This window comes from Leucopleurus acutus (assembly GCF_964270905.1).
Source record: "Leucopleurus acutus genome assembly, chromosome: 18".
NCBI classification, from domain to species: Eukaryota; Metazoa; Chordata; class Mammalia; order Artiodactyla; family Delphinidae; genus Leucopleurus; species Leucopleurus acutus.
This window is the reverse complement of record NC_139160.1, coordinates 15,717,253-15,744,418: the sequence shown is the minus strand read 5'-3', so window position 1 is coordinate 15,744,418 and position 27,166 is coordinate 15,717,253. Positions and strand designations below refer to the sequence as shown.

At 46.3% G+C, this 27,166-nt stretch overlaps 1 protein-coding gene across 1 annotated transcript in view; it reads right to left on the bottom strand.

Annotated features, from left to right (window-relative positions):
* The window catches only part of ATP7B (ATPase copper transporting beta), a 58,626-nt gene extending 33,243 nt beyond the window's left edge, over positions 1–25,383 (bottom strand). The window contains 4 exon segments of the mRNA XM_082859506.1: positions 232–395; positions 2,148–2,405; positions 8,045–9,233; positions 24,831–25,383. Coding sequence (XP_082715632.1) covers positions 232–395; positions 2,148–2,405; positions 8,045–9,233; positions 24,831–25,067 — 1,848 coding nt within the window. The 5' untranslated portion in view covers positions 25,068–25,383.
* Positions 25,384–27,166: the final 1,783 nt, after the last annotated feature.

The window sequence follows — 27,166 nt, the reverse complement described above, 5'->3', positions numbered from 1 at the left end:
GCGGGACCTGGCGGGACGCGCGCCTGCGACTTTCTGACATAGTGGACATTCCTTCACAAAATGAGCAGGTCCTTGTCACTGGCTTCAAAGGAAAACCCAATAGCAACGAACAGGATACATACAAGAAGGGGGAACGTCCTGACCACAACCCCGGTTGCCGTCAGAAGGCCTCCGTGGGCTGTCTCAGGCCTGCACCCCCGGCCCCCGCTCCAGCCCAGCCGCTGCGCTTACAATCAGCTCGAGGTCGCCGTCTGAGCCCGCGCAGTCCTCCATCACCTCTGCCTTGAAGCCCAGGTCCTGGATGAGCTGCGCTATCTCCAGGGGCTGGATAACTTCCGGGTTATACTTCACCTCTGCCTTTCCAGCCATCAACGCAACCAGCACTGAGAGAATCCCTGAAACCAGCAGGGCACAGCTGGAACACTCCAGGCAAGGCCTCGGGGGATGATGTGTTCAACATAAGCTAACAAAGAAAAACCTCTGCCCCAGAAGCTTCTAGAACAGTGGTTCTCACACTTGGCTGTGCAGTAGGATCACCTGGGGTGGGGGGCAGGGGGGAGGGCTTTTAACAATCACCTGACTGGTGATTAACTCTTAACCCAGACCAATTAAATCAGAATCTCTCAGGGTGGATACCAGGCATCTTTTTCCCCCCTTTTTAAAGCTCCCCAGGTGATTCTCACACTTTATTGGGCATATGACTCACCTTAGGCCCTGGTTAAAGCAAAAACGCTGGTTCAGTGGGTCTGGGGAAGGTGTGAGGTTCTGCAGGCCTGCCTGGCTCCCAGGCACGGCCCATACTGCTGGCCCAGCGGGCGCCGCTCTGAGGCAGGCTCTGGGGGACACAGGTGCGGGCACACACCTCAAAGCAAGGGACAGTGTCTGCACCAGGCAACTGCTGTCACATAACGGGTGTACTTTTTTCTCCACTTCCAGACACAGGAGAAAAAAATCACTTTCAAAAGTGGTTTTCCATACTCTTCTTCAGTTTTTAATCACTTTCAGGAAAGAAAAAGAAATCCTACGGACTATCTTGCTACCACTGTTGTTTAGTTTAAGGGGGAAAGAAAGGCTCATTCACATAAATGAAATGAATGATGTGCTTTAGAAAGAATGTCATAAAGGATAAATATGAGGGATTCAAGTCGGGAAGAGAATCATGGGCCCTGTGAGACACAGGTTAGCTTTTGAGCCGCCAGCCCACAGGCGACAGAGGAGCTCCTAGAACACCTTGGTTTGACAGCCACCTTCTAGAGCTCCAGGAAGCTGCAGGCTTGATGAGCAGGAGGCGGGAAACATGTTATCCTTGAGCCGGAGCAGAAGGACCCACGTACGGAGCCACGGGAAGAGAGAAGGTGACCCCGGAGGCCGGCAGAGTCACGGTTAAGGTATTTTCCAAACAAAAAATTGGGACAGGATTTTCGCTGCACTCTCAGCTTTAAGAAACCAGATTGGTGGGCTTCCCTGGTGGCGCAGTGGTTGGGAGTCCGCCTGCCGATGCAGGGGACACGGGTTCGTGCCCCGGTCCAGGAGGATCCCACGTGCCGCAGAGCGGCTGGGCCCGTGAGCCATGGCTGCTGAGCCTGCGCGTCCGGAGCCTGTGCTCCACAACGGGAGAGGCCACAACAGTGAGAGGCCCGTGTACCGGAAAAAAAAAAAAAAAAAAAACAGATTGGCAATGTCGTTTAGAGGACAAAACTTTGGCATTTCCGCAACACGCTATGATTTACAATGACAACAGAACAGAATGCAGGCTATTTATGTGTTTGACCGTAAGAGGCTTTGGAAGGGAAAACCACAGACTACTACCAGGACAAGCTAGTTGGGGAGGCCACCCATGACAGTACCTTGACCTTTAAACTGGATTCCCCATGGCTAACTTACTCAGCAATCCATTTTATCTCAAACTAAGTACTTCTTAAAGAGCAGGACGCCAATTGCCCCAGAACATTAGACAAACATCTGTCCTATCACACAATGAGCCGCTGCCAGATGATCAGGGCTCCTGATAAATGCAGTCAGTGGAGATGCCCAAGGCCATCTTGTGCCAAGGGCACACCGCCCCACGTTGCTGACCATGGCCTCCAGCAGTCTACACGCTACCATCCACAGCAGCATCCCAGCTCAGCGCGGTGGAGACCTCTTACCAGCTTCTTTCTGCAGGTTCCTCTCTATGTTGGACACACAGGACGCGCAGGTCATGCCTCTGACCTGTAGAAAGCACTTCTGCGGGGCCACGGTTTCGGAGGCCCGAGGGGACTTGGACACGAGGCCGGGGTTGTGGTTTGTAGGGAGACCCCCGGGCTGGGGAGTCCCGTTCTGCACGGACACAGGTGCACCAGCCGCCGTGTGCCCCGTGGCGCTCCCAGCACTGTGGTTCCCAGCGTGGGTGCTGGAACAGTTTTCTAGGATAGAATGTCACAAATCATTCAAATTAGAAGAATGGATAATTTTTTTTTCCGGAACAGGAGGCTCAAGCTTGACAATGTTCAGATGAAACTTCCTGGAGAAGATAAAGGGGGGTTGGTGTTTCCATCACCGTCTCTCCCTCCCCACAACCAGACAGAGGCACTCGATTCCATACGTAGGAAAACACGCCGATACTGCAAGGACGGAATGTTCTGGGTAGACGAATGCTCTAATGAGACAATGACGGTAAAGCAGTGGTAAGAACGCACCAGGCACCCTGCTAAGCACACGTCTGGCCTCCTTTAACTGTTAACATAGCCCTGTGGCAAGTACTACTACCACCCCCATTTTACAAGTGAAGAAAAGAGTTACAAGAAATTAAATGCTTTGCCCCAAACCCCTCAGGTATGAAGCAGGGAATCGAGCTTCTACGCCTGGCCACATCCTGGTTAACAGAGGTCCTCTCCCTCCCCATGAGAATCAAAATGCCCCAAAACAACTCTACTGAGTCGCTGGCCCTTTTCTCGTCCTTTGTCTAGGTCCTACATACATTTTGGGCAGGAACCCTTTGTCAGCTGTACCCACTGCAAACACTGGCTCCCAGTCTGTGGTTTGCCTTCTCACCCTCATCTAACGGTATTTCTTTTGATAAAAGAAGTCCTTTGATGTTAATGAAGCCCAACTTAGAGTCAACTAAACCAACTTCAATGGTGAGTGCATCCTGTGCTCTATTAATAGATGTGTCTACCGCCACGCTGAAAATATCCATGACATGTTCTCCTGGCACCTCTGTTATTTTAAATGAACCTCCACATTCAGGCCACTGATATACTTCAAATTAACTTCCGTGTAGGTCTGAGCTGACAGCCAAGGGTAATTTCTTTCCATTTGGACTTCCAGTAGTCCGGCTCCAATGATGAAAGTTCTCCTTTGCCTACCGAGTACCAGGGGTCAGGGAGCAGACATCTTTGGGGGCCATTACTCCACCCACCACGCATATATAGACCAATGTAACTAACCATCGACCAGATCAAGATACAGAAAATTTCATCACTCCAAAAAGTCACAATTTTGTGATGACACAAAATACCTTGAAGAGTATGTAGGAAAAAATGACATCATTTGATGATGAACTCTCCTTACTTCAAAGTCCACAGCTGCAAAACATAGAAGCTCATTTTCTGGAAAGTGCTAAAACTACTTCCACTCACTTTAAGAGTGCAGTCGATGGACGAAGACCCTCCAGTGCTCTGGCCTTACAGCCCTCCACCTTCTGGATGCAGAGACCATCACCTCACCCAGCACAGCTCTGCTCTCCTGGACTTTGTCCTTCTTCAAAATGACTCCACCCCTTGGATGTCAGCTCTTAACATTCTAGCTCCCACCCCCACCAAACCCTCCTGCACCTGTCCAGCCCCTCCCTCTTTTTCCAGTCCATCACCACCTCCTGGATTCACTTGCCTTTCTACCCAAATATTGTTGTCAACAATTTCAGTAGTATTCGTTAGACCTCCAACACTGAGGTCTAACTCAACTAAATTCTGGGCTTCTGGAGATTGCTAAAAAAAAGTTTAAATAAATTAACAAAAACCCAAATAAGCCTACGCTACTGGGTCCTTTATCAACCTATGCCAACACTACGGGTGGGCATATAAATTGATTTGACTTTCTGGAAATCTATTTGACAGTATTATCAAAAACGGTACCTCTAATTGCTTGGCACTTAGTAGGGGCACAATAAATATTTGTGATGGAATGAAATAATGCTGATACCCTGTGACCCAGCAATTATGCCTTCAGATATCTATCACAAGGAAATAATTAAGGACGTGCACAAAGGAGAAACAAATCACGTAGTCTGAAGACTGTCTTGTATTTACAGTCACAACAATCCTATCAGTATTATTTACAATGACATCCACACAAAATAGATGGGAAAAATAAAGAGGAAACGAAGTTATGGTACACCCATATGCTGGGATGCCATGCGGCCGCTGAACATGGTACTGCGGACACACGGATGGACCCGTAAGTTATGTTTATGATGCGTCACAGGGCGAAAAAGAGATTACAAAACTATGTATGATACAAACCTATATATTTCTATATAAAAATGATATAGGCTCTGGGAAAAGTCCGGATGAGCAGCTATGAAATGAAGAACACTGTGCATTTGCAGGGAGAGCATTCCAGACACAGGGGACAGCCAGTACAAACCCTGAGGTGAGAACAAGCCTGGTAAGAGGAACTGAGTCAGGGCTAGAAAGGTGGTGGGTGAGGGAGCGGCTTAGGGACCACCATGAGGACTCTTCCACTCACAATACAAGACGGGATGGGCCAGGAGGGTCAGCAGCGCGACAGGATTGCTGTGAAAGCTGGTTGGGGACCGGGCTGGAAGGCAGGAAGCAGGGAGACCAGTTTGGACCCCCTTCCAGGATCCAGGAGCAGAGGACGGTAGCCTGCACCAGGATGCTGGCCTGTCTCCTCCGCCTGGCGTGCAGTCCTGCCCTTTCCTGCCTGTTCAGATCCTATCCATTCTTAAATCCTATCCACGCCCAACTCCACGGTCACCCCTACATCATGTCCTTGGGAGCCCCACAAGCGGGTATTGGATTCTCTCCTCTTCTGAATCCCAAAAGCATCTGACCTACACCTTCCTTGTTACAACATTTATTCTAACCTGCCTTGGATGATACAAGGGGCCTCTGTGACCTGCTTCCCCGGGAGAGCGTGAACCGCTGTGGGCGGGTGCTGGACTGCCGCTGAGCACTTCACGGCAGCTGGCACAGGACCCGGGCCCCAGAAGACCCCCAGCACGTGCAGGGGTGAGGGAACCGTGCCCTGAAAGTGACATCACTCACTTATGAGGGTGAGAGGAGCATGCTATACGTAACAGGTGAATTTCCTCACTTTGTATTCATGTATCCCATCCATCCATCCATCCATCCATTCAAAAACTACTTACCATGCAAACAAGTGAAGAAATAACAGCTGCCTTCTACAACCAGGTCTAAATGTATTTTAACTGTCAAGTAAGGGACTGAAACTCAATGCCTGTCTCTTGCCCGTATGCTCTCAGACCCTTTCCCTCCCTCCTTCCCCCTGCTCCACTAACAAGGGGCTGACCCCTGCAAACCACTTTTCCCGGGCTCCCTTGTCAACTGGTTTCTGATTAAATTTGGCACATGGAGGTAACAAACAGGAAACAACAGGACAGAAAGGAGGAGGGAGGACCCAAGTGTTGCCATCTCTCCACCGGGGCCCCGGCTCCTGCCATAGCCTTGCCCTTGGCCAGTTCCCACCAGGCAAGCTCAGCCCCTGGGCTCGTGTAAACTAAACACCTGCCTTCCCTCAGACCCTCGCATCTGTGGGTGGTTTTCCTGTTTTTTTAATTTCCTGTTTTCCCTCCCAGTTCCTGTTTGGTTTTTCAGCTCTGTAATCTCTCTCAAGAGTTCCCTCCATCGGCTGACCTGAGACCCTGCCTGTCCCAGCCCATTATTTCCTTTCTCCTTCGTTTCCTTCACAAACACCTACTGTGTGCTGGGTGCTGCGGAGTCAAAGGAGAAACAAATCACATGGTTTGAAGACAGTCCTCAAGGAGCCCCTGGTCAATCCAGAATGGCCGACCAAATACAAATAATGCCTTTTTCACATTTAAGTGGCTATAAAAGACAGTCACCAGCACACTTATGGTTTATCCTAAATTAAGACTGCCAGGTAAAATACAGGACATCCAGGTAAAATTGAATTTCAGATAAACAGTAATTTTTTAGTATGTCTCAAATACTGCACAGGACATACTAATAGTAAAACGGTACTCATTGTTTATCTGAAATTCAAACTTAACTAGGTATCCTGTATTTTTTTTTTTTGCAGTACGCGGGCCTCTCACTGTTGTGGCCTCTCCCGTTGCGGAGCACAGGCTCCGGACGCGCAGGCTCAGCGGCCATGGCTCACGGGCCCAGCTGCTCCGCAGCATGTGGGATCTTCCCGGACCGGGGCACGAACCCACGTCCCCTGCATCGGCAGGCAGACTCTCAACCACTGTGCCACCAGGGAAGCCCGTCCTGTATTTTTATTTGCTAAATCTGGTTCCCTAAATACCTCTTGGGCTAAACATAATTCTCATAATTCTGGCTAATAAAAATCCCTGTTTTCTCTCCAGGTTTACGTAGTCAATTATTCTGCATTATACAGTTCAATGCAAATTTCTTTTTACTGCTGATAACTTGATTCCACTGTTTTAAGACTTTAAACCTTATACAAATATAGCAGATGGCGACTACCTACTACATGTCTTAGCTTCTGAGTACAGGATTTACTGTTCCAGTTTCCTTATTGATTTTTGTTTAAAAAACCAAAACAAAACAAATCTCCTTCCTGAAACTTGGTACAAAGACAAAGCCCAGAATGGGGCCCAGTTGCTCCACATGACTCACCCGCTCCCCTTGGGGGTGGGTGGTGCAGGGGCCTAGGAAGGGCTCCTTGGGGTGGGGGGAGTGAGTGGGAGTCAGCCATGAGGGGCAGGACAGGGGGCCCGGCCGTGTTTCTGCCACCTCCCATGGCTCACTGGCTCACTCCCACCCTCCCCCCAAGAGGGAGCCCTCCCTAGAAGCCCCCCTTCCCCCTCACAGGGCTCACACCTGCTGCCCCGCGTGGTTTCCCCCTCCCTGCTACCACATAAGTTCTTGGGGTGGGGCTGGGGGAAGGTACCTCGCTGCTCAGCAGCCCACAGCTCACACAGACCTGGTGAGGGGCAGAAACACGAAAGACGCTAAGACAACTTGCTGGGCCCCCGAGTGAGGGCAATGGAGGGGAAAACAGGCAAGTGAGTGGCTGGCGGGTCAATGGGAGGGGGCCTGGGGACAGCCACCACCCTGGAAACTGTCTAGTGACGTGGCATCAAGGTGTGTGGGCACCTTGCTTTGGGAAGGCTGTCACACCCCCCCTCTTCTCACAGCCATGGTCGGGGGTGGGCGGGAAGGGAAACCATCATCATATCCTTCCCCTCTTTCCCACTTTCAACAGAATGGGCTCCAAGTGGTGAAACCAGGGTCCTGTTGTCTTTATTATTCTGTTTTGTTTAGCAGAGAAATCTCCGAGCAAATGATGATGTTTCCTTTGGAGAGAGAAGGGCCAGGTGTTCCCAAAGTACTCTTTTTAAAAAGAACACAGGGGCTTCCCTGGTGGCGCAGTGGTTAAGAATCTGCCTGCCAATACAGGGGACACGGGCTCTAGCTCTGGTCCGGGAAGATCCCACATGCCACGGAGCAACTAAGCCAGTGCGCCACAACTACTAAGCCTGTGCTCTAGAGCCCGTGCACCACAACTAGTGAAGCCCGCTCGCCACAACTACTGAGCCCACACGCTGCAACTCCTGAAGCCCTCGCACTCTAGGGCCCGTGTGTTGCAACTACTGAGCCCACGTGCTGCAACTACTGAAGCCCATGCTCCCAGAGCCTGTGCACTGCAACAAAGAGTAGCCCCCGCTCGCCACAACTAGAGAAAGCCTGTGAGCAGCAACGAAGACCCAACACAGCCAAAAATAATAATTAAAAAAAAAAAAGAACACAGAATCAGTGTTCTCTTCAGAAAAGAAGCTAAAAATCCAAGGAACTTAGCATCAACCACGTACCCGCCAGGACGGAGGCCTCGAATCCCATGTCCTCCACCGCAGCTCGGAGTTCTGCTGGGTGAGTTAGAGATGGATCGTAGAGAACCGTTCCTGTCCCTTCAGCCAAAGACACTGAGATACGCTGCACTCCCTCCCTCTGGGAAACCAGGCCCTCGATGGACTGGACGCAGGACTCACAGGTCATGCCAGTGATGGCCAGCACTGCAGCACAGCGCACGCCGGGCACCTGGGGGCTCCTGGTGTCTGTCCCACTCCCTTCCGCTCCATCGGGTAGAGAGACTTTAAAGTTCCCGGGTGGCAGAGCCTCAATGGCCCTCTGCAGGGTCCCTGGGGAGATGCGGGAAGGGTCGTACTGGACTTGGGCAGTCCCGTTCTCCAGGGACACTTGGATACTCTGAACCCCTGGCTGCTGGCCAATATTTTCTTCGATGTTCAGGACACAAGACTTACAGTGCATTCCATCCACTCTCAGATACAGGGGCACCCCCTGGCTCCCCGAGGTCTCTGAGTTATTGCCATTCTGGTTAATGGAAGCCTGAGGGGCCTTTGGGTGCATGCGCTGGAGCTGCCTGATGTCAATAGGTCCCAGGCTCACGGGGGCCACCTTGTTCTTGATGACGGCTTCAAACCCCATGTCGTTCACGTGGTCCCTGAGGTCTTGGGGTTGGATGAGGTAAGGCTGGTAAGTGATGACTGCCTCCTGGTTGCTGAGCGAGACGCGGACCCTCATGACGCCCTGCAGTTTCCCGATCTTGCCTTCTATGGAGCTGACGCAGGACTGGCAGGTCATGCCCTCCACCCGAAGCTTGACCACAGCCTCCAGGGCGGGCGAGAACCTGGATGGCCGGGAGGCAGCCTTTCCCTCCGCCACAGTGGCCTGGAAGCCCATGTCCTCAATCTGACAGCAAACCTGAGGCAGGCTCAGGACCGAGGGCATGTACCTCACCATGGCGCTGCCCTGCTCCAGGGAAACCTTAACGCTCACGATGCCTTTCAGACTAGACACCCTGCCCTCGATGGACTTCACACACGACTGGCAGGTCATGCCCACGATGCTGATGGTGCCGGTGGCCGTCTGAGAGGGGTGCACGCCATCTAGGCCGTCCTCGTAGCCATTGTTGTCAAAGGCAAAACTCTGCTTCATCGTTGGCTCCCAGGTTCGAGCAGGCCAGGAAATCTTAGGCAGGATCTAAAAGGAAGAGAAAGAACATTTTTTTATCCTTAAAACTAAACATTTTCTAAAATCTCCCAGCTTGTGTGGCACTGAGAAAATGGAAAACAATACCACTGGTGTCCAAACATCCCAAGAGTACGAGAACATTAAAAAAGGGGAGGAAATCTATAGACATTACTTATCATATGAAAGGGTTCAGAGGGGTTCCTTCTAGCTCTCTGACTTTCTGTGATTCTGAACCCAGAAGTCAACTGCCCACCTTGGTAGAAGGCATGAAGGTTTCTGTGGGAAAGGAGAGCACGATGGGGCTGACCCGCACAGAACAAGCATGGCAGGCCTACGACAGAGGCAGAGAGCACAGCAGCCCACAGCAGAAGGGCACAAGTCCCACAAGACCTCCCCGACTCCAGCTGACACCTGAAATCTCCCCACTGGACTTGGTCCTTTCAGCTTAAACTCTGGACGTCCTGCTGGAATGCAAATACACAGAATTAGGCCACACCCTAATTCTGCATCTCTTTCTAGGGGTGTCCATCTCATTCTCTTAGCAGGGGTTAGACTTAATAGCCATAGGGCACATGTTCCAAATGCAGACCTCCCAGCGCATGGGGCCAGACCACAGTGCCTGTGAAAAAAGGTCTCGAAGGACGCCCCTGGAGCCACGGAAGTGAGCACAGCAGTGCCAAGGGGACCAAGAGGAGGGGGAGGGGGAAAGCTGGAAGAACAGGAAGTTGGGCTGAACAAGGCACTTGCCTTGTTCTGCCTCGGCTGAGTCTCTGCCCCGCCGGGTGCTCAGGGCCGCTGTAGACATTACCTAAAAATGACACGTGCTTCACCAAATTAAACGGATTCATTTTCTTAGCGTATCACAGCTCAAGTGTAGTTTCCTGATGTCTTCTCATGATGTGGCCTCAGCCATTCTGTTAACAAAACTTCCCTTTCGCAGGGTCCCAGCCTCACCACTCTCTTAACTAGATATAGTTTTTATACCAGCACTATTACCTGCTTCAGGCATTTGGGCACAGGCCTTTGCATATGGCAACGGATAAAAAAGCATGTCACTCGACACCTACACAAGCCTACTCATGTTCAGCTGAAGCTCGATTACATGGATTGATCTTCTCTGTCCCTGTGCATAAAATGCTTATCTTTCCAACTTCAGATTTTGAGCAGCTTCACAAGATGAAAGTTTAAATAACTTTTAAAACAGACGATAAATATTCATTTGTATATCCACAGAGGAAATCACAAGCTAGTTTGGGATTAATAATTATAAGGAATTTTAAAACATATTTTAAAATAGAGAAAAAGGGATAATTAAGTAATTTATGAGACAGTGACTCAAAAATTTGATGGATTCAAAAAACATACTGAAATTATCTATGGTGTAAATACAGAAATGTATATGATAAGGATGACATGGCATAACAGTATTAACGGACGACTGGGTAGACACCTGGGAAACCTATTTGGAAAAATATAAATTTGGAATCTATATATCAGAAGACAATTCAGACAGATCAAAGATGAAGACGTAAAAAGGAAAATAATAAAAGTACTAGATGAAGACATAGGAGAATATCTATTATAATCTCAGAGTGGGGAAAGCCTAAATATGACAAAACAAAAACAAGAAAATCCAGAAGCTATAAAATAAAAGTTTGGTATATCTAACCACAATAAGAGGAAAACAAATTGTTCAAACCAAGGCAGAAGATAAACCGAGAGAAAAAAAAGACTTGCTTTCACCTTAAGCAAATTAAGAGCTAATTCCTTTAATATATAAAGAGCTCCTTTGAAAAAGAAAAAGGCCAACATTCCAACAGAAAAAAGAAGGCAGTTCATCAAAAAGGAAATGCAAATGGCTTCTCAATATATGAAAAGCAACATTAAAGGAGAAATATAACATTCCCACCTCACATGTGAGGTTGACATGGTCTTCACCATTCAAGTTGGCACCCACTGACTCATTCCCCAGGGTTAGTGGGAATGTTACCTCTTGGGAGGGCAACTTGGCAATATCTATTAAAATAACAAATTCACATATTCTTTGACCCAGTGACTCTCTAAGAATTTAGGCAATAAATATATTTGTTTGCATGCAAAAGGAAGCATGCAACAAAGATATTAGATGCTACAACACATTGAAAACAACATAAATGTCCATCAATAGAGGCTGATAAATTACTGCACAAATGTACAATGGAATACTATCTAGCTCTTAAAAAGAATGAGGCAACTCTATAAACAGTGAAATAGACTGGTATCTAATATATGGTTCAGTGAAAAAAGCAAGGCACAGAATATACAGCACATCTAGGAACTTCCCTGGTGGTCCAGTGGCAAAGAATTCATTTTACAATGCAGGGGACTAGGGTTCGACCCCTGGTCAGGGAACTAAGATCCCACATGCCACGGGGCCACTAAGCCCATGCACCACAACTACTGAGGTCGTGTGCCTCAACTAGAGCCTGTGAGCCGCAAACTAGAGAAAAGAAAACCTGCACGCCGTAACTAGAGAAAAGCCCACGCACCACAACGAACGATCCCGCATGCCTCAATGAAGAGTCTGCGTGCTGCAACCAAGACCCCAAACGGCCAAAAATAAGTTAAATAAATAAATAATAGATAAGTCTTTGACAAGAAAAAAGAATATAGAGTGCGTCTAGTATTTCGGTTATCTGCTGCTCAAGACAAACCAAACTTAGTGGCTTATGAAGACAGCTCACAGTTTTTCAACTTGGACAGGGTTTGGCAGGTAAAGCTCATCTCTGGGGTGGCTGAATGGGGCTGGAGGTTCCACTTGCAAGAAGATGGCTCATTCATCACATGGCTGGCAGGTTGCTGGTGGCTGCTGTTGGCAGGCACCTTGGCTCTCTTCCATGTAGCCTCTGCACATGGCTAGGCTGGGTACCTCACCGTTGGGGGTTTCTGGGTTCTGAGAGGGAGTGTCACAGTAGTTAGCATTCACAGAGAACAAGTCCCAGTGTGCGAGCACTTAGTAAGCCTCTGCTTGCATCACACCTGCTAATCCACCATTGTCCAAAGCCAGTCACGTGGCCAAACTCAGTCAATAAGGAAGAGAATTACATAAGTGCTTACATACAAGGAAGTGGAGTTCACTGGGAGGACCACCAAATAAGTCTATCACAGCATGCTAGCACTGTTTGTGAGAGAAAAAGAATATGACACACGCAGATGTTTATGCATGTATGGAGTTACCTTTGGAAGAACATATAAGAAGCTGGCACAGAGTTTGTGGACTGGGCAGCTGAAGGGGTCAGGCAGCTGGGGTACAGGAGTGGGAAGGAAGAGTTACTTTTCACTGTACAACTTACTGTACAATGTACACGTGTTACCGAATTCTAAAACATAATTAATTTAAACATTAAGTTAAAATAATGTGAGAATAAAGGAGATCCGCAGCAGTGACTTGATTGTAACTGGTATGAATTAAATACTTATTTAACTGAAAAAAGATGCAGGTCAGGGGGAAAGACTGTGGTTAAGACTGTGCACTTCCACTGCAGGGGGCCTGGGTTCAATCCCTGGTCCAGGAACTAACACCCTGCATGCCACATAGTGTGACCAAAAAAAAAAAAAAAAAAAGATACAGGAAAAACTAAGAAGATATTCTAAAGATATTTAGATACTTCAATACAGTATCTTAGTAAAGCAGAAATTACCTCCTTATAAGACATAACTCTCAATCACCCAGTCTGTTGGAAAGACAAATCCCTAATGATTTACTACCCAACTTATGTTTCTTGGTCCCAGGTCGAGCTACAACTCACCAAACCCAAGCCACAAAGCTGGCTCTTAATCCCTGGATTATCGATTCTATGTTCCTGCTAAAGGAGTCTGCAGAAGTGTTGGAAGCTATTTGTTTGTAGCAAATAATACTCAGAGGTCTCCCTTCTACACAGGCAGGCTTCTAAAGACAAGCAGTTACAGAGGACAAAGCTTTGCAAATAACATAACTTTATGAAACACCAGCGTACCTGTTGGGTTAGGAGCAATCTCATAACAGTTGTCGGGTATCTGGATTGTTTTTAAGTGTACACACATACTGTGCTTTTAATTCCGTTCTTCAATGAAGACAATCTCTGGGGTGGGGAAAAACTCCCCTACTGAGTTCAAAGAAACAAACATGTCTAGGTTTAAGGGCTCATCAGAAGCAATGGACATTGGAGAGTGGGCCCAGGGTACAGACTGTGTGTCCAGGGAAAACGTGGTAGAATTCCCAGTGTTGTCTACGTCCCACTAAATTATACACTCCTTGAGGACAAACACTGGGGACTTCTGCAGGCCCAACGTCAGGCTGCTGGCTTCTGAATTTTCAATAAACTATTAGTACGGTAGGCATGAGGTTGAGAAGCGCCTGGAAACACCAGAGAAGAGGGTAATTCCACAGAGAGGAACCCAAAAATGAATTGCAATTCTTTGCCACCTCTCTAGGCGGCCTGGTCACATGGAATTTGCTGAGAGTACCAGGGCTTTTAAACAAAAAGATAGGGAAAGGTATATAAACTCTTGATTTGCTAAGATGGAGCCAGGAAAGGAAAATAAGAGAGGCCAGTCTAGTATGAAGAAATTGGAAATGGGGTGGTATGTTTTAATGAACGTTTTCAAAGCCAGACTGAAATTGCAGAGCCCAGAAATGACATGCCTGGTAGAAAATGGCTGTGATCACAAATCAAAGAGCAATGCTACTACACGTACAAGGGAAGAACCACTCGCCACTTCTGAGCTCCCTTAGTTACGGGTGGATCCCCAACATCCTTAAACTGGACACCACTCACCCACTTATCCTGAGACTTCTTTCACTTTGTTTTTGTTTTTTTTGCGGTACGCGGGCCTCTCACTGTTGTGGCCTCTCCCGTTGCGGAGCACAGGCCCAGACGCGCAGGCCCAGCAGCCATGGCTCACGGGCCCAGCCGCTCCGCGGCATATGGGATCCTCCTGGACCGGGGCACGAACCCGTGTCCCCTGCATCGGCAGGCAGACCCCCAACCACTGTGCCACCAGGGAAGCCCGACTTCTTTCACTTTGAAGGATATGGAACACCTTAACAACTTATGAGGCAAAAATATTATACGTGCCTGCAACTTTTCCAGTATATGACCTCCACCCCATACAACCCTATACACCTGAACTTTCATGGAATTCAAAATACAGAAAGGTCCTGAGTTTTTCATATGTACACAGACCCAATAGTAGCAAGTAGTTAATGATTCTCAGCGTTACTTTATGAGGATGGCATTTCATATCCCTACTGCTCAAGATAATTCTGTAAGTAGATATTCTTATCACCATTTTACTGCTGAAACAGACTCAGAGGTTCATCCAAGGTTATTTAAATAACGGAGCTGGGATCTAAATCCAGCCCAAAGTCCAGCAGGCTTTCTATTTCTTTTAAAGAAATTCGAAGGTTACTTTTTCTTTTTAGCCATGTTAATTGGGGAAGAGACTACAATACTGAAGAGCAAAATGAAGAAAACAGAAAAACAGCCACATACTACTATAGGGGAGCAGAACTTACCACCCTAAAATGCATCTCTTTGGCATATTGTCTTAAGCGAGTTATTTTCTGGTAAACAGCAGACACTGAAAGGGCTCTGAAAACCAAGTAGGAATTGCCTTTTTGTAAGAAACACTTATATTTGTAAGGGAAATCTCCATTTGTAAGGGTATGTCCCGCTCTGTCCCTGGAAGAGGAGGCTGACCAAATCTCTAGAAACTCGATTTATCAACGGAGAAGGAAGTGACTGAAATGTGTACCACAATCACCCTTGTTTACTGTGCTTTTCCTGGTAACTTCCCCTAACTGACCCTCCCCACTCTCAACATCCTCTTCTGTCTTTGGCTGAGGATGGCATTTAAGGTGTGGGCTTCGGCCACCTTGGTGAGTTCATTTTTCTTGGTCTCTCCCATGTATTCATGTTATTAAACTTATGTTTGACTTTCTCCTATTAATCTGTCTCTTGTCAACTTCATTCTTAGACCAGCCAGAAGAACCCAGAAAGGTAGAGGAAAGCGTCTTCCTCCCAACACTACCTATCAGGTAACAACAGGCTACATCCAGGTGAGTGAGCACAGCATGGAGGTGAGGGTGTGGCTAAGATCACTGGTCGGCCTGGGTCTGGGCCTGGCCTGCAACCCGTAGTATCTGTTCTATTCTCTTTTTTTCTTTTTTTAAAATTTAATTTATTTTTGGCTGCGTTGGGTCTTCGTTGCTGCGCCCGGGCTTTCTCTAGTTGTGGCGAGCGGGGGCTACTCTTCGTTGCAGTGCATGGGCTTCCCACTGCGGTGGCTTCTCTTGTTGCAGATCACGGGCTCTAGGCACACAGGCTTCAGTAATTGTGGCTCGCGGGCTCTAGAGCGCAGGCTCAGTAGTTGTGGCGCACGGGCTTAGTTGCTCCGCGGCATGTGGGACCTTCCTGGACCAGGGATCGAACCCATGGCAGGTAGATTCTTAACCACTGTGCCACCAGGGAATTCCCTCTGCTCTATTCGTATCTGAGAATTCTCTGAGCTTCAGAGATACACAGGGAAGAAGGTTCAGAAGTGACTGACTCAAGAAAAGATCCCACCCAAACCACACCAGGCAAATGGGTGCCGGTCTCTAAGACCCTGAAAGACCTCCACTGAAGAAGAATCAATGTACCCATGTTAAACCTGTACTTACATAGATTTAAGCAAATACATACTTAGGTATTAATACATAAAATTGAGGTTATCTACGGGTGAGTTATGACGTTCTGATTTTTCACTATCTGTATATACTTTCCAATTAGTAAAACCTGAAAGAAAAAACAGACAAGTACTACTTTTTTTTTTTTTTTTTTTTTTTTTTGGTGGTACGCGGGCCTCTCACTGTTGTGGCTTCTCCCGTTGCGGAGCACAGGCTCTGGACGCGCAGGCTCAGCGGCCATGGCTCACGGGCCTAGCCACTCCGCGGCATGTGGGATCTTCCCGGACCGGGGCACGAACCCGTGTCCCCTGCATCGGCAGGCGGACTCTCAACCACTGCGCCACCAGGGAAGCCCAAGTACTACTTTTATACCAGAAAACAAATGTGGTTTTTCAGTTTCTCTAAGGCAAGGAAGAAAATGTTTTGTTAAACCACACTGACATAAGCAGCGATAACATTATCGTTGTGATAAAGATGACAGCAATGATGAACAGATGACATATTTCTACATGGCTTTATCCTCTAAAGAACGTTTTCACATCTATGTGTTTAAATATCGGCCATTCCGATTCGCTGTGAACTTCTTGAAGGGATGTCCGACGGTCTTGGGTAGGAGTTCCAGCCTTGGCTGAGCAAATCCAAGCCTCAGGTTTCTTAGGTGTAAATGGAGGTAACAATAACGCCCATCCCAGTTCTGCAGAGAGGTCTGAATGCTAAGAGGTCTTAAAAGGCTAACGCCATAAATGTTTGAAAATGACTGACTATGAAGACAAACATGGCCTCATTCGATCTTCAAAAGCGGTCCAGGGAAGTAGGCAGGGAACTTGTTATTCTCCACCGTTTTACTGATAAGAACTAATCACTAAAACCCGTGTACATATTCCCCCACGCCCACCTCAACCCCTTCTAACTGTCCTTTAACGCTGGCTCACAGAGGTCCAGAAAGAACTTCCAGTGAGAATTATTTACAGTTTGTCTACTGAAAAAACAAGCCAAAACTCAGGCATTAGTTCAAACACCGAAGAGGGCGCACAGTGCGCCTGGACTGTGTGGGCTCCAGCCTGACCTCTGGCCGCAGGGCCACCCCCAGCCCTGCTGTTCACTGTGCACTTTCTGGGCAATTCCACACAAATGACCATTTACTGCCTGTTTCTTTCTCTTGACCACGATGAGGAAAAATATAAACCCTCACTGAAAAACTGAATGCACTGCATCATTATTTGCCCAGGAGAAAAGAAGAGAATAAAATTAAGAACAAATAAAATTAACAAACCTCAACACATACAGACAACATAGCTTGTTTTCCACGTACAAAAAAAATAAAATTTAGAAATTCACAAACTCTAAGACCTCTCCAAGAAGCACTTCCCGATAGTACCTCAGAAACCCCGTTTGCAATCTCACTCCACACAGCTTCACTATCAGCCGTTTCCGTTGCTTTTTTTTTTTTTTACATCTTTATTGGAGTATAATTGCTTTACTATGGTGTGTTAGTTTCTGCTTTATAACAAAGTGAATCAGTTATACATTTACATATGTTCCCATATCCCCTCCCTCTTGCGTCTCCCTCTCACCTTCCCTATCCCACCCCTCTAGGTGGTCACAAAGCACCGAGCTGATCTCCCTGTGCTATGCGGCTGCTTCCCATTAGCTATCTATTTTACGTTTGGTAGTGTATATATGTCCATGCCACTCTCTCACTTTGTCACAGCTTACCCTTCCCCCTCCCCATATCCTCAAGTCCATTCTCTAGTAGGTCTACACCTATTGTAACAATTATTCCATCAGACATTTATCAATTAACGGCATTTTTTCTGCTTCAGAATCTTCTCTGATAACACTCTATATTTCAAGTCTCTCCCAAACAAACAAATTTTAAATACCAGGCCTGTCACTATCAAGCAACTGTCATCATCTTAGAACATTTTTTTACATTTGAATGAAATAGTCTGAGTGAGAACCATAAGGTCATAATTCCCTAGTCATTTCCCAGAATGATGGTAAGATCATGATATGACTTTTTCATGATATGATCTTTTCATGATATCAAAAGACCTACGTTAGATATACGCAATGTTATGACTGGTTAGAAGAAAATATCACACAAACAATGTTAAGTTAACTCCGGTATTTATATTATGTGATAGAAGTCAACGAACTTGGGATTATTCTTCTTGTTAATTATTATTATTGATAAATTGCATATGGTCATCAGATTTGATGAAATAATGCCATTATTTTATCACAAAGAAATGTATACTATAATGGTTAATGAAGGTGGTGGTTTCTACCTAGAATTATAGGTATGACCAGCTGTACAGAAAACAAATATTCCTTTGAAAGACTTAGGTATAAACTTAATATTTATAATTTATGCTAATCTACAAATGCACGACAGGAACTTGCTACTTAAAATAATCCTCAGAAAAAGAAATGTAAGTGGTTGATAAACCATTTCAAAAATAATAATAATATATGGTCAGTTAATATTTGATAAGGGAGCCAAGAATACTTAACAGAGAAAAGGCAGTCTTTTCAATAGGTGGTGATGAGAAACTGGGCATTCACATATAGAATGAAAGAATGAAATTGGGACCCTGTCTTACACCACTCACAAAGATTAACTCTAATGGGTTAGAGACTTACGTGCAATACCAGAAACCATAAAACTTCTAGAAGAAAACATAGGGGAGAAAAGCTCCTTGACATGGGTCTCAGCAATGAGTTTTTGGATATGATACGGAAAGCGCAAGCAGCCAAACAAAAAATAAACAAGTGGGACTACATCAAACAACAAAGCTTCTACACAGCAAAAGAAACAATCCACAAAATTAAAAGACGGCCTACAGAATGGAATAAAATATTTGCAAACCATATTCAAAATACATAAAGAATTCATACAGCTGGGCTTCCCTGGTGACGCAGTGGTTAAGAGTCTGCCTGTCAGTGCAGGGGACACGGATTTGAGCGCTGGTCCGAGAAGATCCCACAAGCCGCGGAGCAACTAAGCCCATGCACCACAACTACTGAGCCTGTGTTCTAGAGCCGGTGAGCCACAACTACTGAGCCCACAAGCCAAAAGTACTGAAGCCTGCACACCCAGGACCCGTGCTCCGCAACAAGAGAAGCCACTGCAATGAGAAGCCCGCGCACCGCAATGAAGAGTAGCCCCCGCTGGCCGCAACTAGAGAAAGCCCCGCGCGCAGCAATGAAGACCCAACACAGCCAAAAATAAATAAATAAAATAATTTAAATAAAGAATTCATACAACTCAATAGCAAAAAAAATTAATCCAATTAAAAATAGGAAGAGGAACTGAATAGACATTTTCCCAAAGACATACAAATAGCCAATAGATGCATATAAAGGGGATAAACATCACCAATCATCAGAGAAATGCAAATCAAAACCACAATGAGATATGACTTCATACCTGTTAGAATGGTTATCATCAAAAAGGCGAGAGATACCACCATATGACCAGCAATCCCACTACTGTGCATATACCCCGAGAAAACCATAATTCAAAAAGAGTCATGTACCACAATGTTCACTGCAGCACTATTTACAATAGCCAGGACATGGAAGCAACCTAAGTGTCCATCGACAGATGAATGGATAAAGATGTGGCACATATATACAATGGAATATTAGCCATAAAAAGAAAGAAATTGAGTTATTTGTAGTGAGGTGGATGGACCTAGAGCCTGTCACACAGAGTGAAGTAAGTCCGAAAGAGAAAAACAAATACTGTATGCTAACACATATATATGGAATCTAAAAAAAAAAAAAAGGTTCTCACGAACCTAGGGGCAGGATAGGAATAAAGACGCAGACGTAGAGAATGGACTTGAGGACACAGGGAGGGGGAAGGGTAAACTGGGACGAAGTGAGAGAGTGTCATGGACATATATACACTACCAAATGTAATATAGATAGCTAGTGGGAAGCAGCCACATAGCACAGGGAGACTAGCTCGGTGCTTTATGACCACCTAGAGGGGTGAGATAGGGAGGGTGGGAGTGAGATGCAAGAGGTAGGAGATATGGGGATATATGTATACATATAGCTGATTCACTTTGTTGTACAGCAGAAACTAACACAACATTGTAAAGCAATTATATTCCAATAAAGATGTTTTTTTTAAAAAAAGGCAAGAGATAACAAATGCTAGTGAGGATGTGGAAAAAAGGGAACCCTTGTGCAACGTTGGTGGGAATGTAAATTGTTACAGCTACAATGGAAAACAGTACGGAGGTTCCTCAAAAAATTGAAAATAGAACTATCATATAATCCAGCAATTCCACTCCTGGGTATTTATTTAAAGGAAATGAAAACACTGTATTAAAGAGATATATGCACCCCCATGTTCACAGCAGCGTTATTTACAATAGCAAAGACATGGAAACAACCTAAGTGTCCATCAATAGATGAATGGATATAGAAAACGTGGTGTATATATACACAATGGAATATTATTTAGCCATAAAAAAGGAAATCCCACCATTTGTGACAACATGGATGGACCTTGGGGGCATTATGCTAAATCAGACAGAGAAAGACAAATACTGTATGACCTCACTTATATGTGGATCTAAAACAAAAAGAAAGAAAAAAAAAACTCAGAAAAAGAGATCAGATTTGTGGTTACCTGAGGCGGCGGAGGGGAGGGGGAATAGGATGAAGGTGGTCAAAAGCTACAAACTTCCAGTTATAAGACAAATAAATACTAGGGATGTAATGCACAACATGACGGCTATAGTTAACACTGCTGTATGGTATATATGCAAGTTGTTATGAGGGTAAATCCTGAGTTCTCATCACAAGAAAAAAACACATTTTTTCCCTTTTTTTTAGAAAACTCTATATGAGATGATGGATGTCACTCACTATATGAGATGATGTTGGTAGAACACAACCTTTTTGAGAGCAATGAAGCAATATCTGTCAAAATATTAAATGCCCATTGCCTTTGTCCCAGTAATTCCACTTCTGGGTTTTTCATCATATAGATATACAATGACATGAGAATGTCCATTGGTACACTCACTAGTGAAAACGTGGAAACCATCTAAATATTCGTCTATAGGGAACAGGTTACATAAAGTATCCATCCAATAGAATTTTATGTAGTGGCTTTTTAAAAAAGGTGAATTTACATGTATTGACATGGAAAGACATCCCTGGTAGATTAAAGGGGGGAAAAGTTGCAGAACCGTGTAAGAGTATACACTGTTCCCTGTTTTTCTAGAGGAAGAGATCCACATTTCTATACGTTGTTATGATGTTTATATCCAGTAGACACTAACTTTAGGGGAAAATAAAGAAATACAAGTTCTCTAGAAGAGTGAATAATACTATAGTACGGTTGATGATGATTCCATGACAATTTGCTAGTGACATCTTTAAGTGACTAGATCACTCCCTTCAGCTATTTTTTTCCTTTACTCAGCAGGGGTACGCCTGTGCCAGCTGGGCTGTCTTGGTTTCATTTAGGCAAAAATAAAACCCAGCCTGACCACCCTCACCCAGCACAGACTCCTGTAGGTTGCTTTCTAAAATGGTTAAGCCCACAACCCAACACTCTCATCACAGTCATCAATCAGTTCAGTGTTTCCAACATCAGCCCTCCCTCCTGCCACAGAAATCACTTCCGGTTCATGTATTTGTTCACTCACTCAACAGCTTACTTATTACCGTAGACTAATACACTGCCCGATGTGGAAGAGAAAGACACATAACACGGCGGCCTAGCTTGGCAACAGCCGTCAGGAAGGCCATGGGTAAGAAGGCCCAGGCAGGCAGTGCTGAGCAGAAAGGGGCATATTCCCTACACCCTCCAGCTGGATCGAGGACCAGGAATCTCTGCTGCCCACAACTCCCCAAAGGGGTTCTGAGAGGTAGGAGCCTGTTTCTTTTCAGGCCATCGTCCCGGGCCTGAGAGGAAACAAGAGCCCCGGGGAGGCCTGCGGATGCAGGGCCAGAAGAGCCAGGCCAGGGCGCTGAGGCCCCCGCCTTCTCCTCTTTGGTGAGCGCACTCCTGGCGGGGTGGGGTGGTGGTGGAGTAACTGCCTGGGAAACCCACCAGGCATGGCCTGGCCCACAGAGCCTGCTCACACCAGCGAAGAGGCGAATCTAACATAGGTGGGAGGGAGGGATGGCCTCTCCAGACCAGTTACGCCTTTCAGAAAGGCACTTCCCCCTCTGTCCAAAACACAGAAGAAACTGACCCCTTGCCCAACATCACATCTTCATTCTAAACCGCATAGAACATACTCTACGTGGTATGAGAAATGTAAACACAAGCACACAAATCCGCTAACCACAAACACAATTTTGAAATGTTTTCTTCAGAGCAGCTACCTGCATCTTTTGTGAACAATGCATAACCTAAAAGCTAACTTTTCATTCACCATGGATTAGCAGCTCTGCAATACTCAGATGTTTTCAAACCCTATCTCACCCAACATGTTAAATACTTCCCTGTCCCAACAGAAAAGCAAGGGGCCTGTCCTCAGACAGACCTGGTATTAAATCCTTCAGGCAGATTAACTAACCTTTTTTTTTTAATTAATTAATTTATTTATTTTTGGCTGCGTTGGGTCTTCATTGCTGCACATGGGCTTTCTCTAGTTGGCGGCGAGCAGGGGCTACTCTTCGTTGCGGTGCGCAGGCTTCTCATTGTGGTGGCTTCTCTTGTTGCGGAGCATGGGCCCTAGGCACGCGGGCTTCAGTAGTTGTGGCACACGGGCTCAGTAGTTGTGGCTCGCGAGCTTAGTTGCTCTGCGGCCTGTGGGATCTTCCCCGACCAGGGATCAAACCTGTGTTCCCTGCATTGGCAGGAGGATCCTTAACCACTGCGCCACCAGGGAAGTCCCCAGATTACCTAACCTCTTGATCTCAGGTTTCTGTCTGTTAAAGGAGGATAGTGATTAAATGAGGTGACAAGTCCCTTCCACATACCAAGTACTAAATAAGACAGCTCTCAAGTAGACCCAGAGTTTGATTTATAGCAGACTTTGAGTCAATACACTGTAACAGTGAACAAATACTCAATTGTAACTGACATTTAGTTTGGTTCTTATCTTAAACCAGCTACTACAAATTTCCCATTTGAGGGTAATTAATTTAAATTATATAATGTATATGCATGTGTATGTGTATGTGTGTGTGTGTGTGTGTATGTGTGTATATATATATCCACAAAATATTAAGTAAAAAATAGAAGGTATATAGTACTACGTACACATACACAAACTCACGTATACACATTCACATGTGTAGTGGCAAAATGGCTGAAGTATGTGGCTGTTTTCATTTTCTTTACATTTTTCCATATTCCCCTTGCCTCATGTTAAATTTGTTTTGTAGAATGAGCAGGTGTTACTTTTACAATCAGAGCTTCAGAAAAAAATAGTTGCAATTGTGCTCAGATGGATTAACTGGCTGACAGAGTTCTACCAGACATTCAGAGAGCACCAAACACATCTCCGAGCTGGGAGTCCTGCTGAAGATCATTTCGGCAGAGATGATACCATTGTGCGTTTACACAGTACTCGACAAGGTGCTTTCATGTCCCAGAGAGGCAGGACTTCTCATTCCAGTAACCTGAAGCTGGAGGAGTCCAAGGCTCACCTGCCAGGTCCCACAGGCCAGCAAGGGTGCAGATCTGCACCCGACTCTCTTGCAGCCACAGCCTCTACCCAGAGCCCTCTTTCTGAAGGGCTCCCCGGCCAGGTTCAGGTTGCTTTCCTCGTCACATGAGGTTGGAAGTGGCCATTAAAAACCATTAGAATATTTCACATTCAAATACCTCAGACATAGGCTGAATTTTGTCAAGTAGTAGTTTGAACATTTTAAAGAAATGCTCTCAAAAAAAAAAAAAAAAGGAGGGCTTCCCTGGTGGCGCAGTGGTTGAGAGTCCGCCTGCCAATGCAGGGGACACGGGTTCGTGCCCCGGTCCGGGAAGATCCCACATGCCGCAGAGCGGCTGGGTCCGTGAGCCACAGCTGCTGAGCCTGCGCTCCGCAATGGGAGAGGCCACAACAGTGAGAGGCCCCCTTACCACAAAAAATTTAAAAAAAAAAAAAAAAGAAGAAAGGAATATTCTCAAGCATTTTACAAAAAAAAAAAATTATTTTGCTATCTTAAGACATTCAACTAGAAACATAAAAGTTGACTGTGTACTGCATAAATGGATGTTCAGAAATCTCCTTCAACATACAAATATCTCTTGTATAGTACATTTCAAAAATCTCTACTCACAAAATTTCCCTTACTTTTAAAGACTTTTTAAACAATTAACACCAGAAGAAACAAAAATAACTCTTCAAGGAGCAAAAAGGACTTACGAAAACTTCCCTTTATATCTAAGTAGTATTTTTTTTTCCATCTACTCATGTCAATGAAAAGGACCCCACACAGACCACCAGTCCTACCCAGAAATGCTGCAGAAGCACCACTTATACAAAGCGTTAGTTACACTGCCCTGCTTTTGAACATGACCTGACGTTTGGGTTAACAAACCTTACGTTTGCTTAAGAAGAGCGGGTTCATTGGGCAGCAACACTTTCAAAATGTTTATTTAGCTGAAATGTGAAGATTAACAAAATAAGGTAGACACATTAAAAAATAAAAAGGGGGAAAAGATCCATTTTTGTCTGATTTGCGTTTTGGGAAACTTGTGCATCACAGACGTTTACAAAATATCCTGAAACTAAGAAGCAACAAAACCCAAGATTTATCCACCATGAACTTAATCCCTGGAAAATTCCCCTGGACTCCTGGCTCACCCCCTACCCCAGAGCTGCTTGCTCCTGGCCCCTCTGACATGAGACACGCGGGAAACCTCCATCTATAACCTGGAGCTTTTATAAAAAGCCCTCCTGGCTTTTCAGCCCTTCTCCAACGGCACTCACCTGCTTGGAACTGACCTCCTGTGTTTTATTCAAAACTTTCTGTGAAAATTCTCCCTTCTCTGATGGGGGAGAGCATTCCTCCTCCGAAATCACTGGCCTGGAGGAGCCCGTGACCCTAGGGCTCCTCCTGAAGGACCACCGCTTGTGGACAGACAGCAGGGTCACCTGAGGGTCACCCAGAGTCACCAGGAAGGACGGCTCAGGGCTCCCGGGCATCTGGCCCCCAGCTCTCTCCATCGCTGTGTTCACAGTCACACCTTCACCTCGCACAACAGCAGTTCACCTTCTCCAGGCTATCTGATCATGTTAGAAGAAAACGCTCGAAAAGCGTCCCCCTAACTAGCAGAGGGGAGGCTAACTCGGAGGCCCAGTCGCGCAGGTTCCCCTCTGCCCCGAGCCAGCCCGGGAGAGGATGCCAGCCAAGCCTTCAGGAACTTGAGCAGGCTGCACACCGCTGTATAAATGTTTGCTCTTGTTTATTTACCCCCATCAAACCAACTGGCATCCTCTCACTCGTCCATGGCATCTGGCACTGGGGATGTTTGCACACGGCCCTACGCGTACCCAGTGCCGCTAGGACACTCGGCCGGCGCGTACAGGAGCCCAGCACGCAATCACGTCCCCACACTGAGCAGTTTCCTTTTGGCCCTGTGCACTCCCCAAGAGACCAGCCTGGAGGCAGGGGAGAAATGTCACTTCCTTTTACTACCAAACTTCGAGCGCTTTCTTGGAATAACTTCAGTTGCCTCTTCCATAGCTCCAGCGCTGGTGGGGTGCAGATCACTAGGGGAGAAAAGTATTTCCCAGGCAACATGACTTGCCTTTTCAAGAAGGTGTAAGAGAGTTCCATGTCTCCTGCAGCTCTGTTCTCCCTTGGACCAACAGCTTGACTTCACTAAGAGCTGACTGCAGAAACTCACGGGCAAACAAGACTCATCCGTATTTTATATGCGGCAGAACCGTCGGGAACTAAGTCACAGTTTAGGCTTCTGAGGCTACCCGCTGCTCCACACGAGGATTAAGGGTGGCGTAGACATTGGGGCAATCGGGGAGCCTCGTGCTGTGTGTCGGGCAGCCCCGCCTACCTTCCCACCCTCACCCACTCAGACACAGGAAGGAGGCGACCTCATCCCCCATGGGAGGAACAGCTCTGCCAGCCGCCAGGCCTGGCAGCACCTCCTGCGGCAGGGACGTGCAGGGTGTTCACACTGAGGACGGAATTCAGTCAGTTGGGAAAACAGTTACTCTGTGTCCTGGCTTACTCCCCCCAGCTGAATGTGCCCTTAGTCGGGGAAGAGGGGGTTGCGGGGGCATGCACCAGAAGAGGGCGTTTAGAACCACGCCCCCTTCCGCTCAAGGCCACTGCAGGCTCTGCCTCTTTATGGGTTGCCTACAATCACCCCTCCTCCCCCATTAAAACTGCCATCGCTGCCCCCCAAGAACTCCTGGCCAAGAGACCTGTTCTCTCTGAGAGAAGGCGGGCTCACCACGGGTCCATTCCTCACGGGTCAGTCCTTCAAGACTCTTCCTTATTCTTCCGCCTCTCATTTAGTCCGTGGAGATGTAACAACTTGTTTTCTTCCACTTCTGAAACACGCTCAGGGCAGCCAGCTCCCAACTGTGTCTGAGTTGCCTTATCTTCCATGTGTTCAAAAAAGAATCCACCTCCACTTCCAAGAAATGCCATTCAAATCAGTGACCCAAAAAGGAAAGGCATGCTTGATGCCAAGGACCTTGGCCCCCAAACCCATGCAGGGGTCAGCGTAGATGAGCCTGGCGTACCCGTGATCACTCAAATCCTACTTCCTTACCTATGGCTTTCATGTTTCCTGATAGGATCTGTCAGGAGCTATGTATGCCTGCTGACCCCCTCACATTTCCTTTATTAGGCATCATAAGTGTGTTTCCATCTCTTTGAACACCAGATTAAAAAAAATTTTTTTTACCATTTTGGGCGGAAATCCTCCTCAAAGGTCATTTATCTTTCTGTTATCTTTACAAATATGAGTTACTACTCTTAGTTCAATTTTTCCTTGGTGATACGGGATCGTTATCTGCTTCTGTGCTGTAGCTATGAATAGCTAATAAGGAAAGTATGTTGGCCTCATATGTTCTAAGTGCTTTTCAATAGTCTACCCTGTTAGCACAATAACTATGGAAAATTTGAATACTTTACTGCAAAATAATTTTAATTCTCCTAAATGGTCACTCAGACTCAGAACACAGCCAGAAGAAGGAGACTGGGCCAGGTTAGGCTGTAAAGGGTAGGAAGTTTAGACTTTATCCTGTGGATAGGGGAGAACCACCAGTTTTGAAGCAGAGGACTTACATGATTA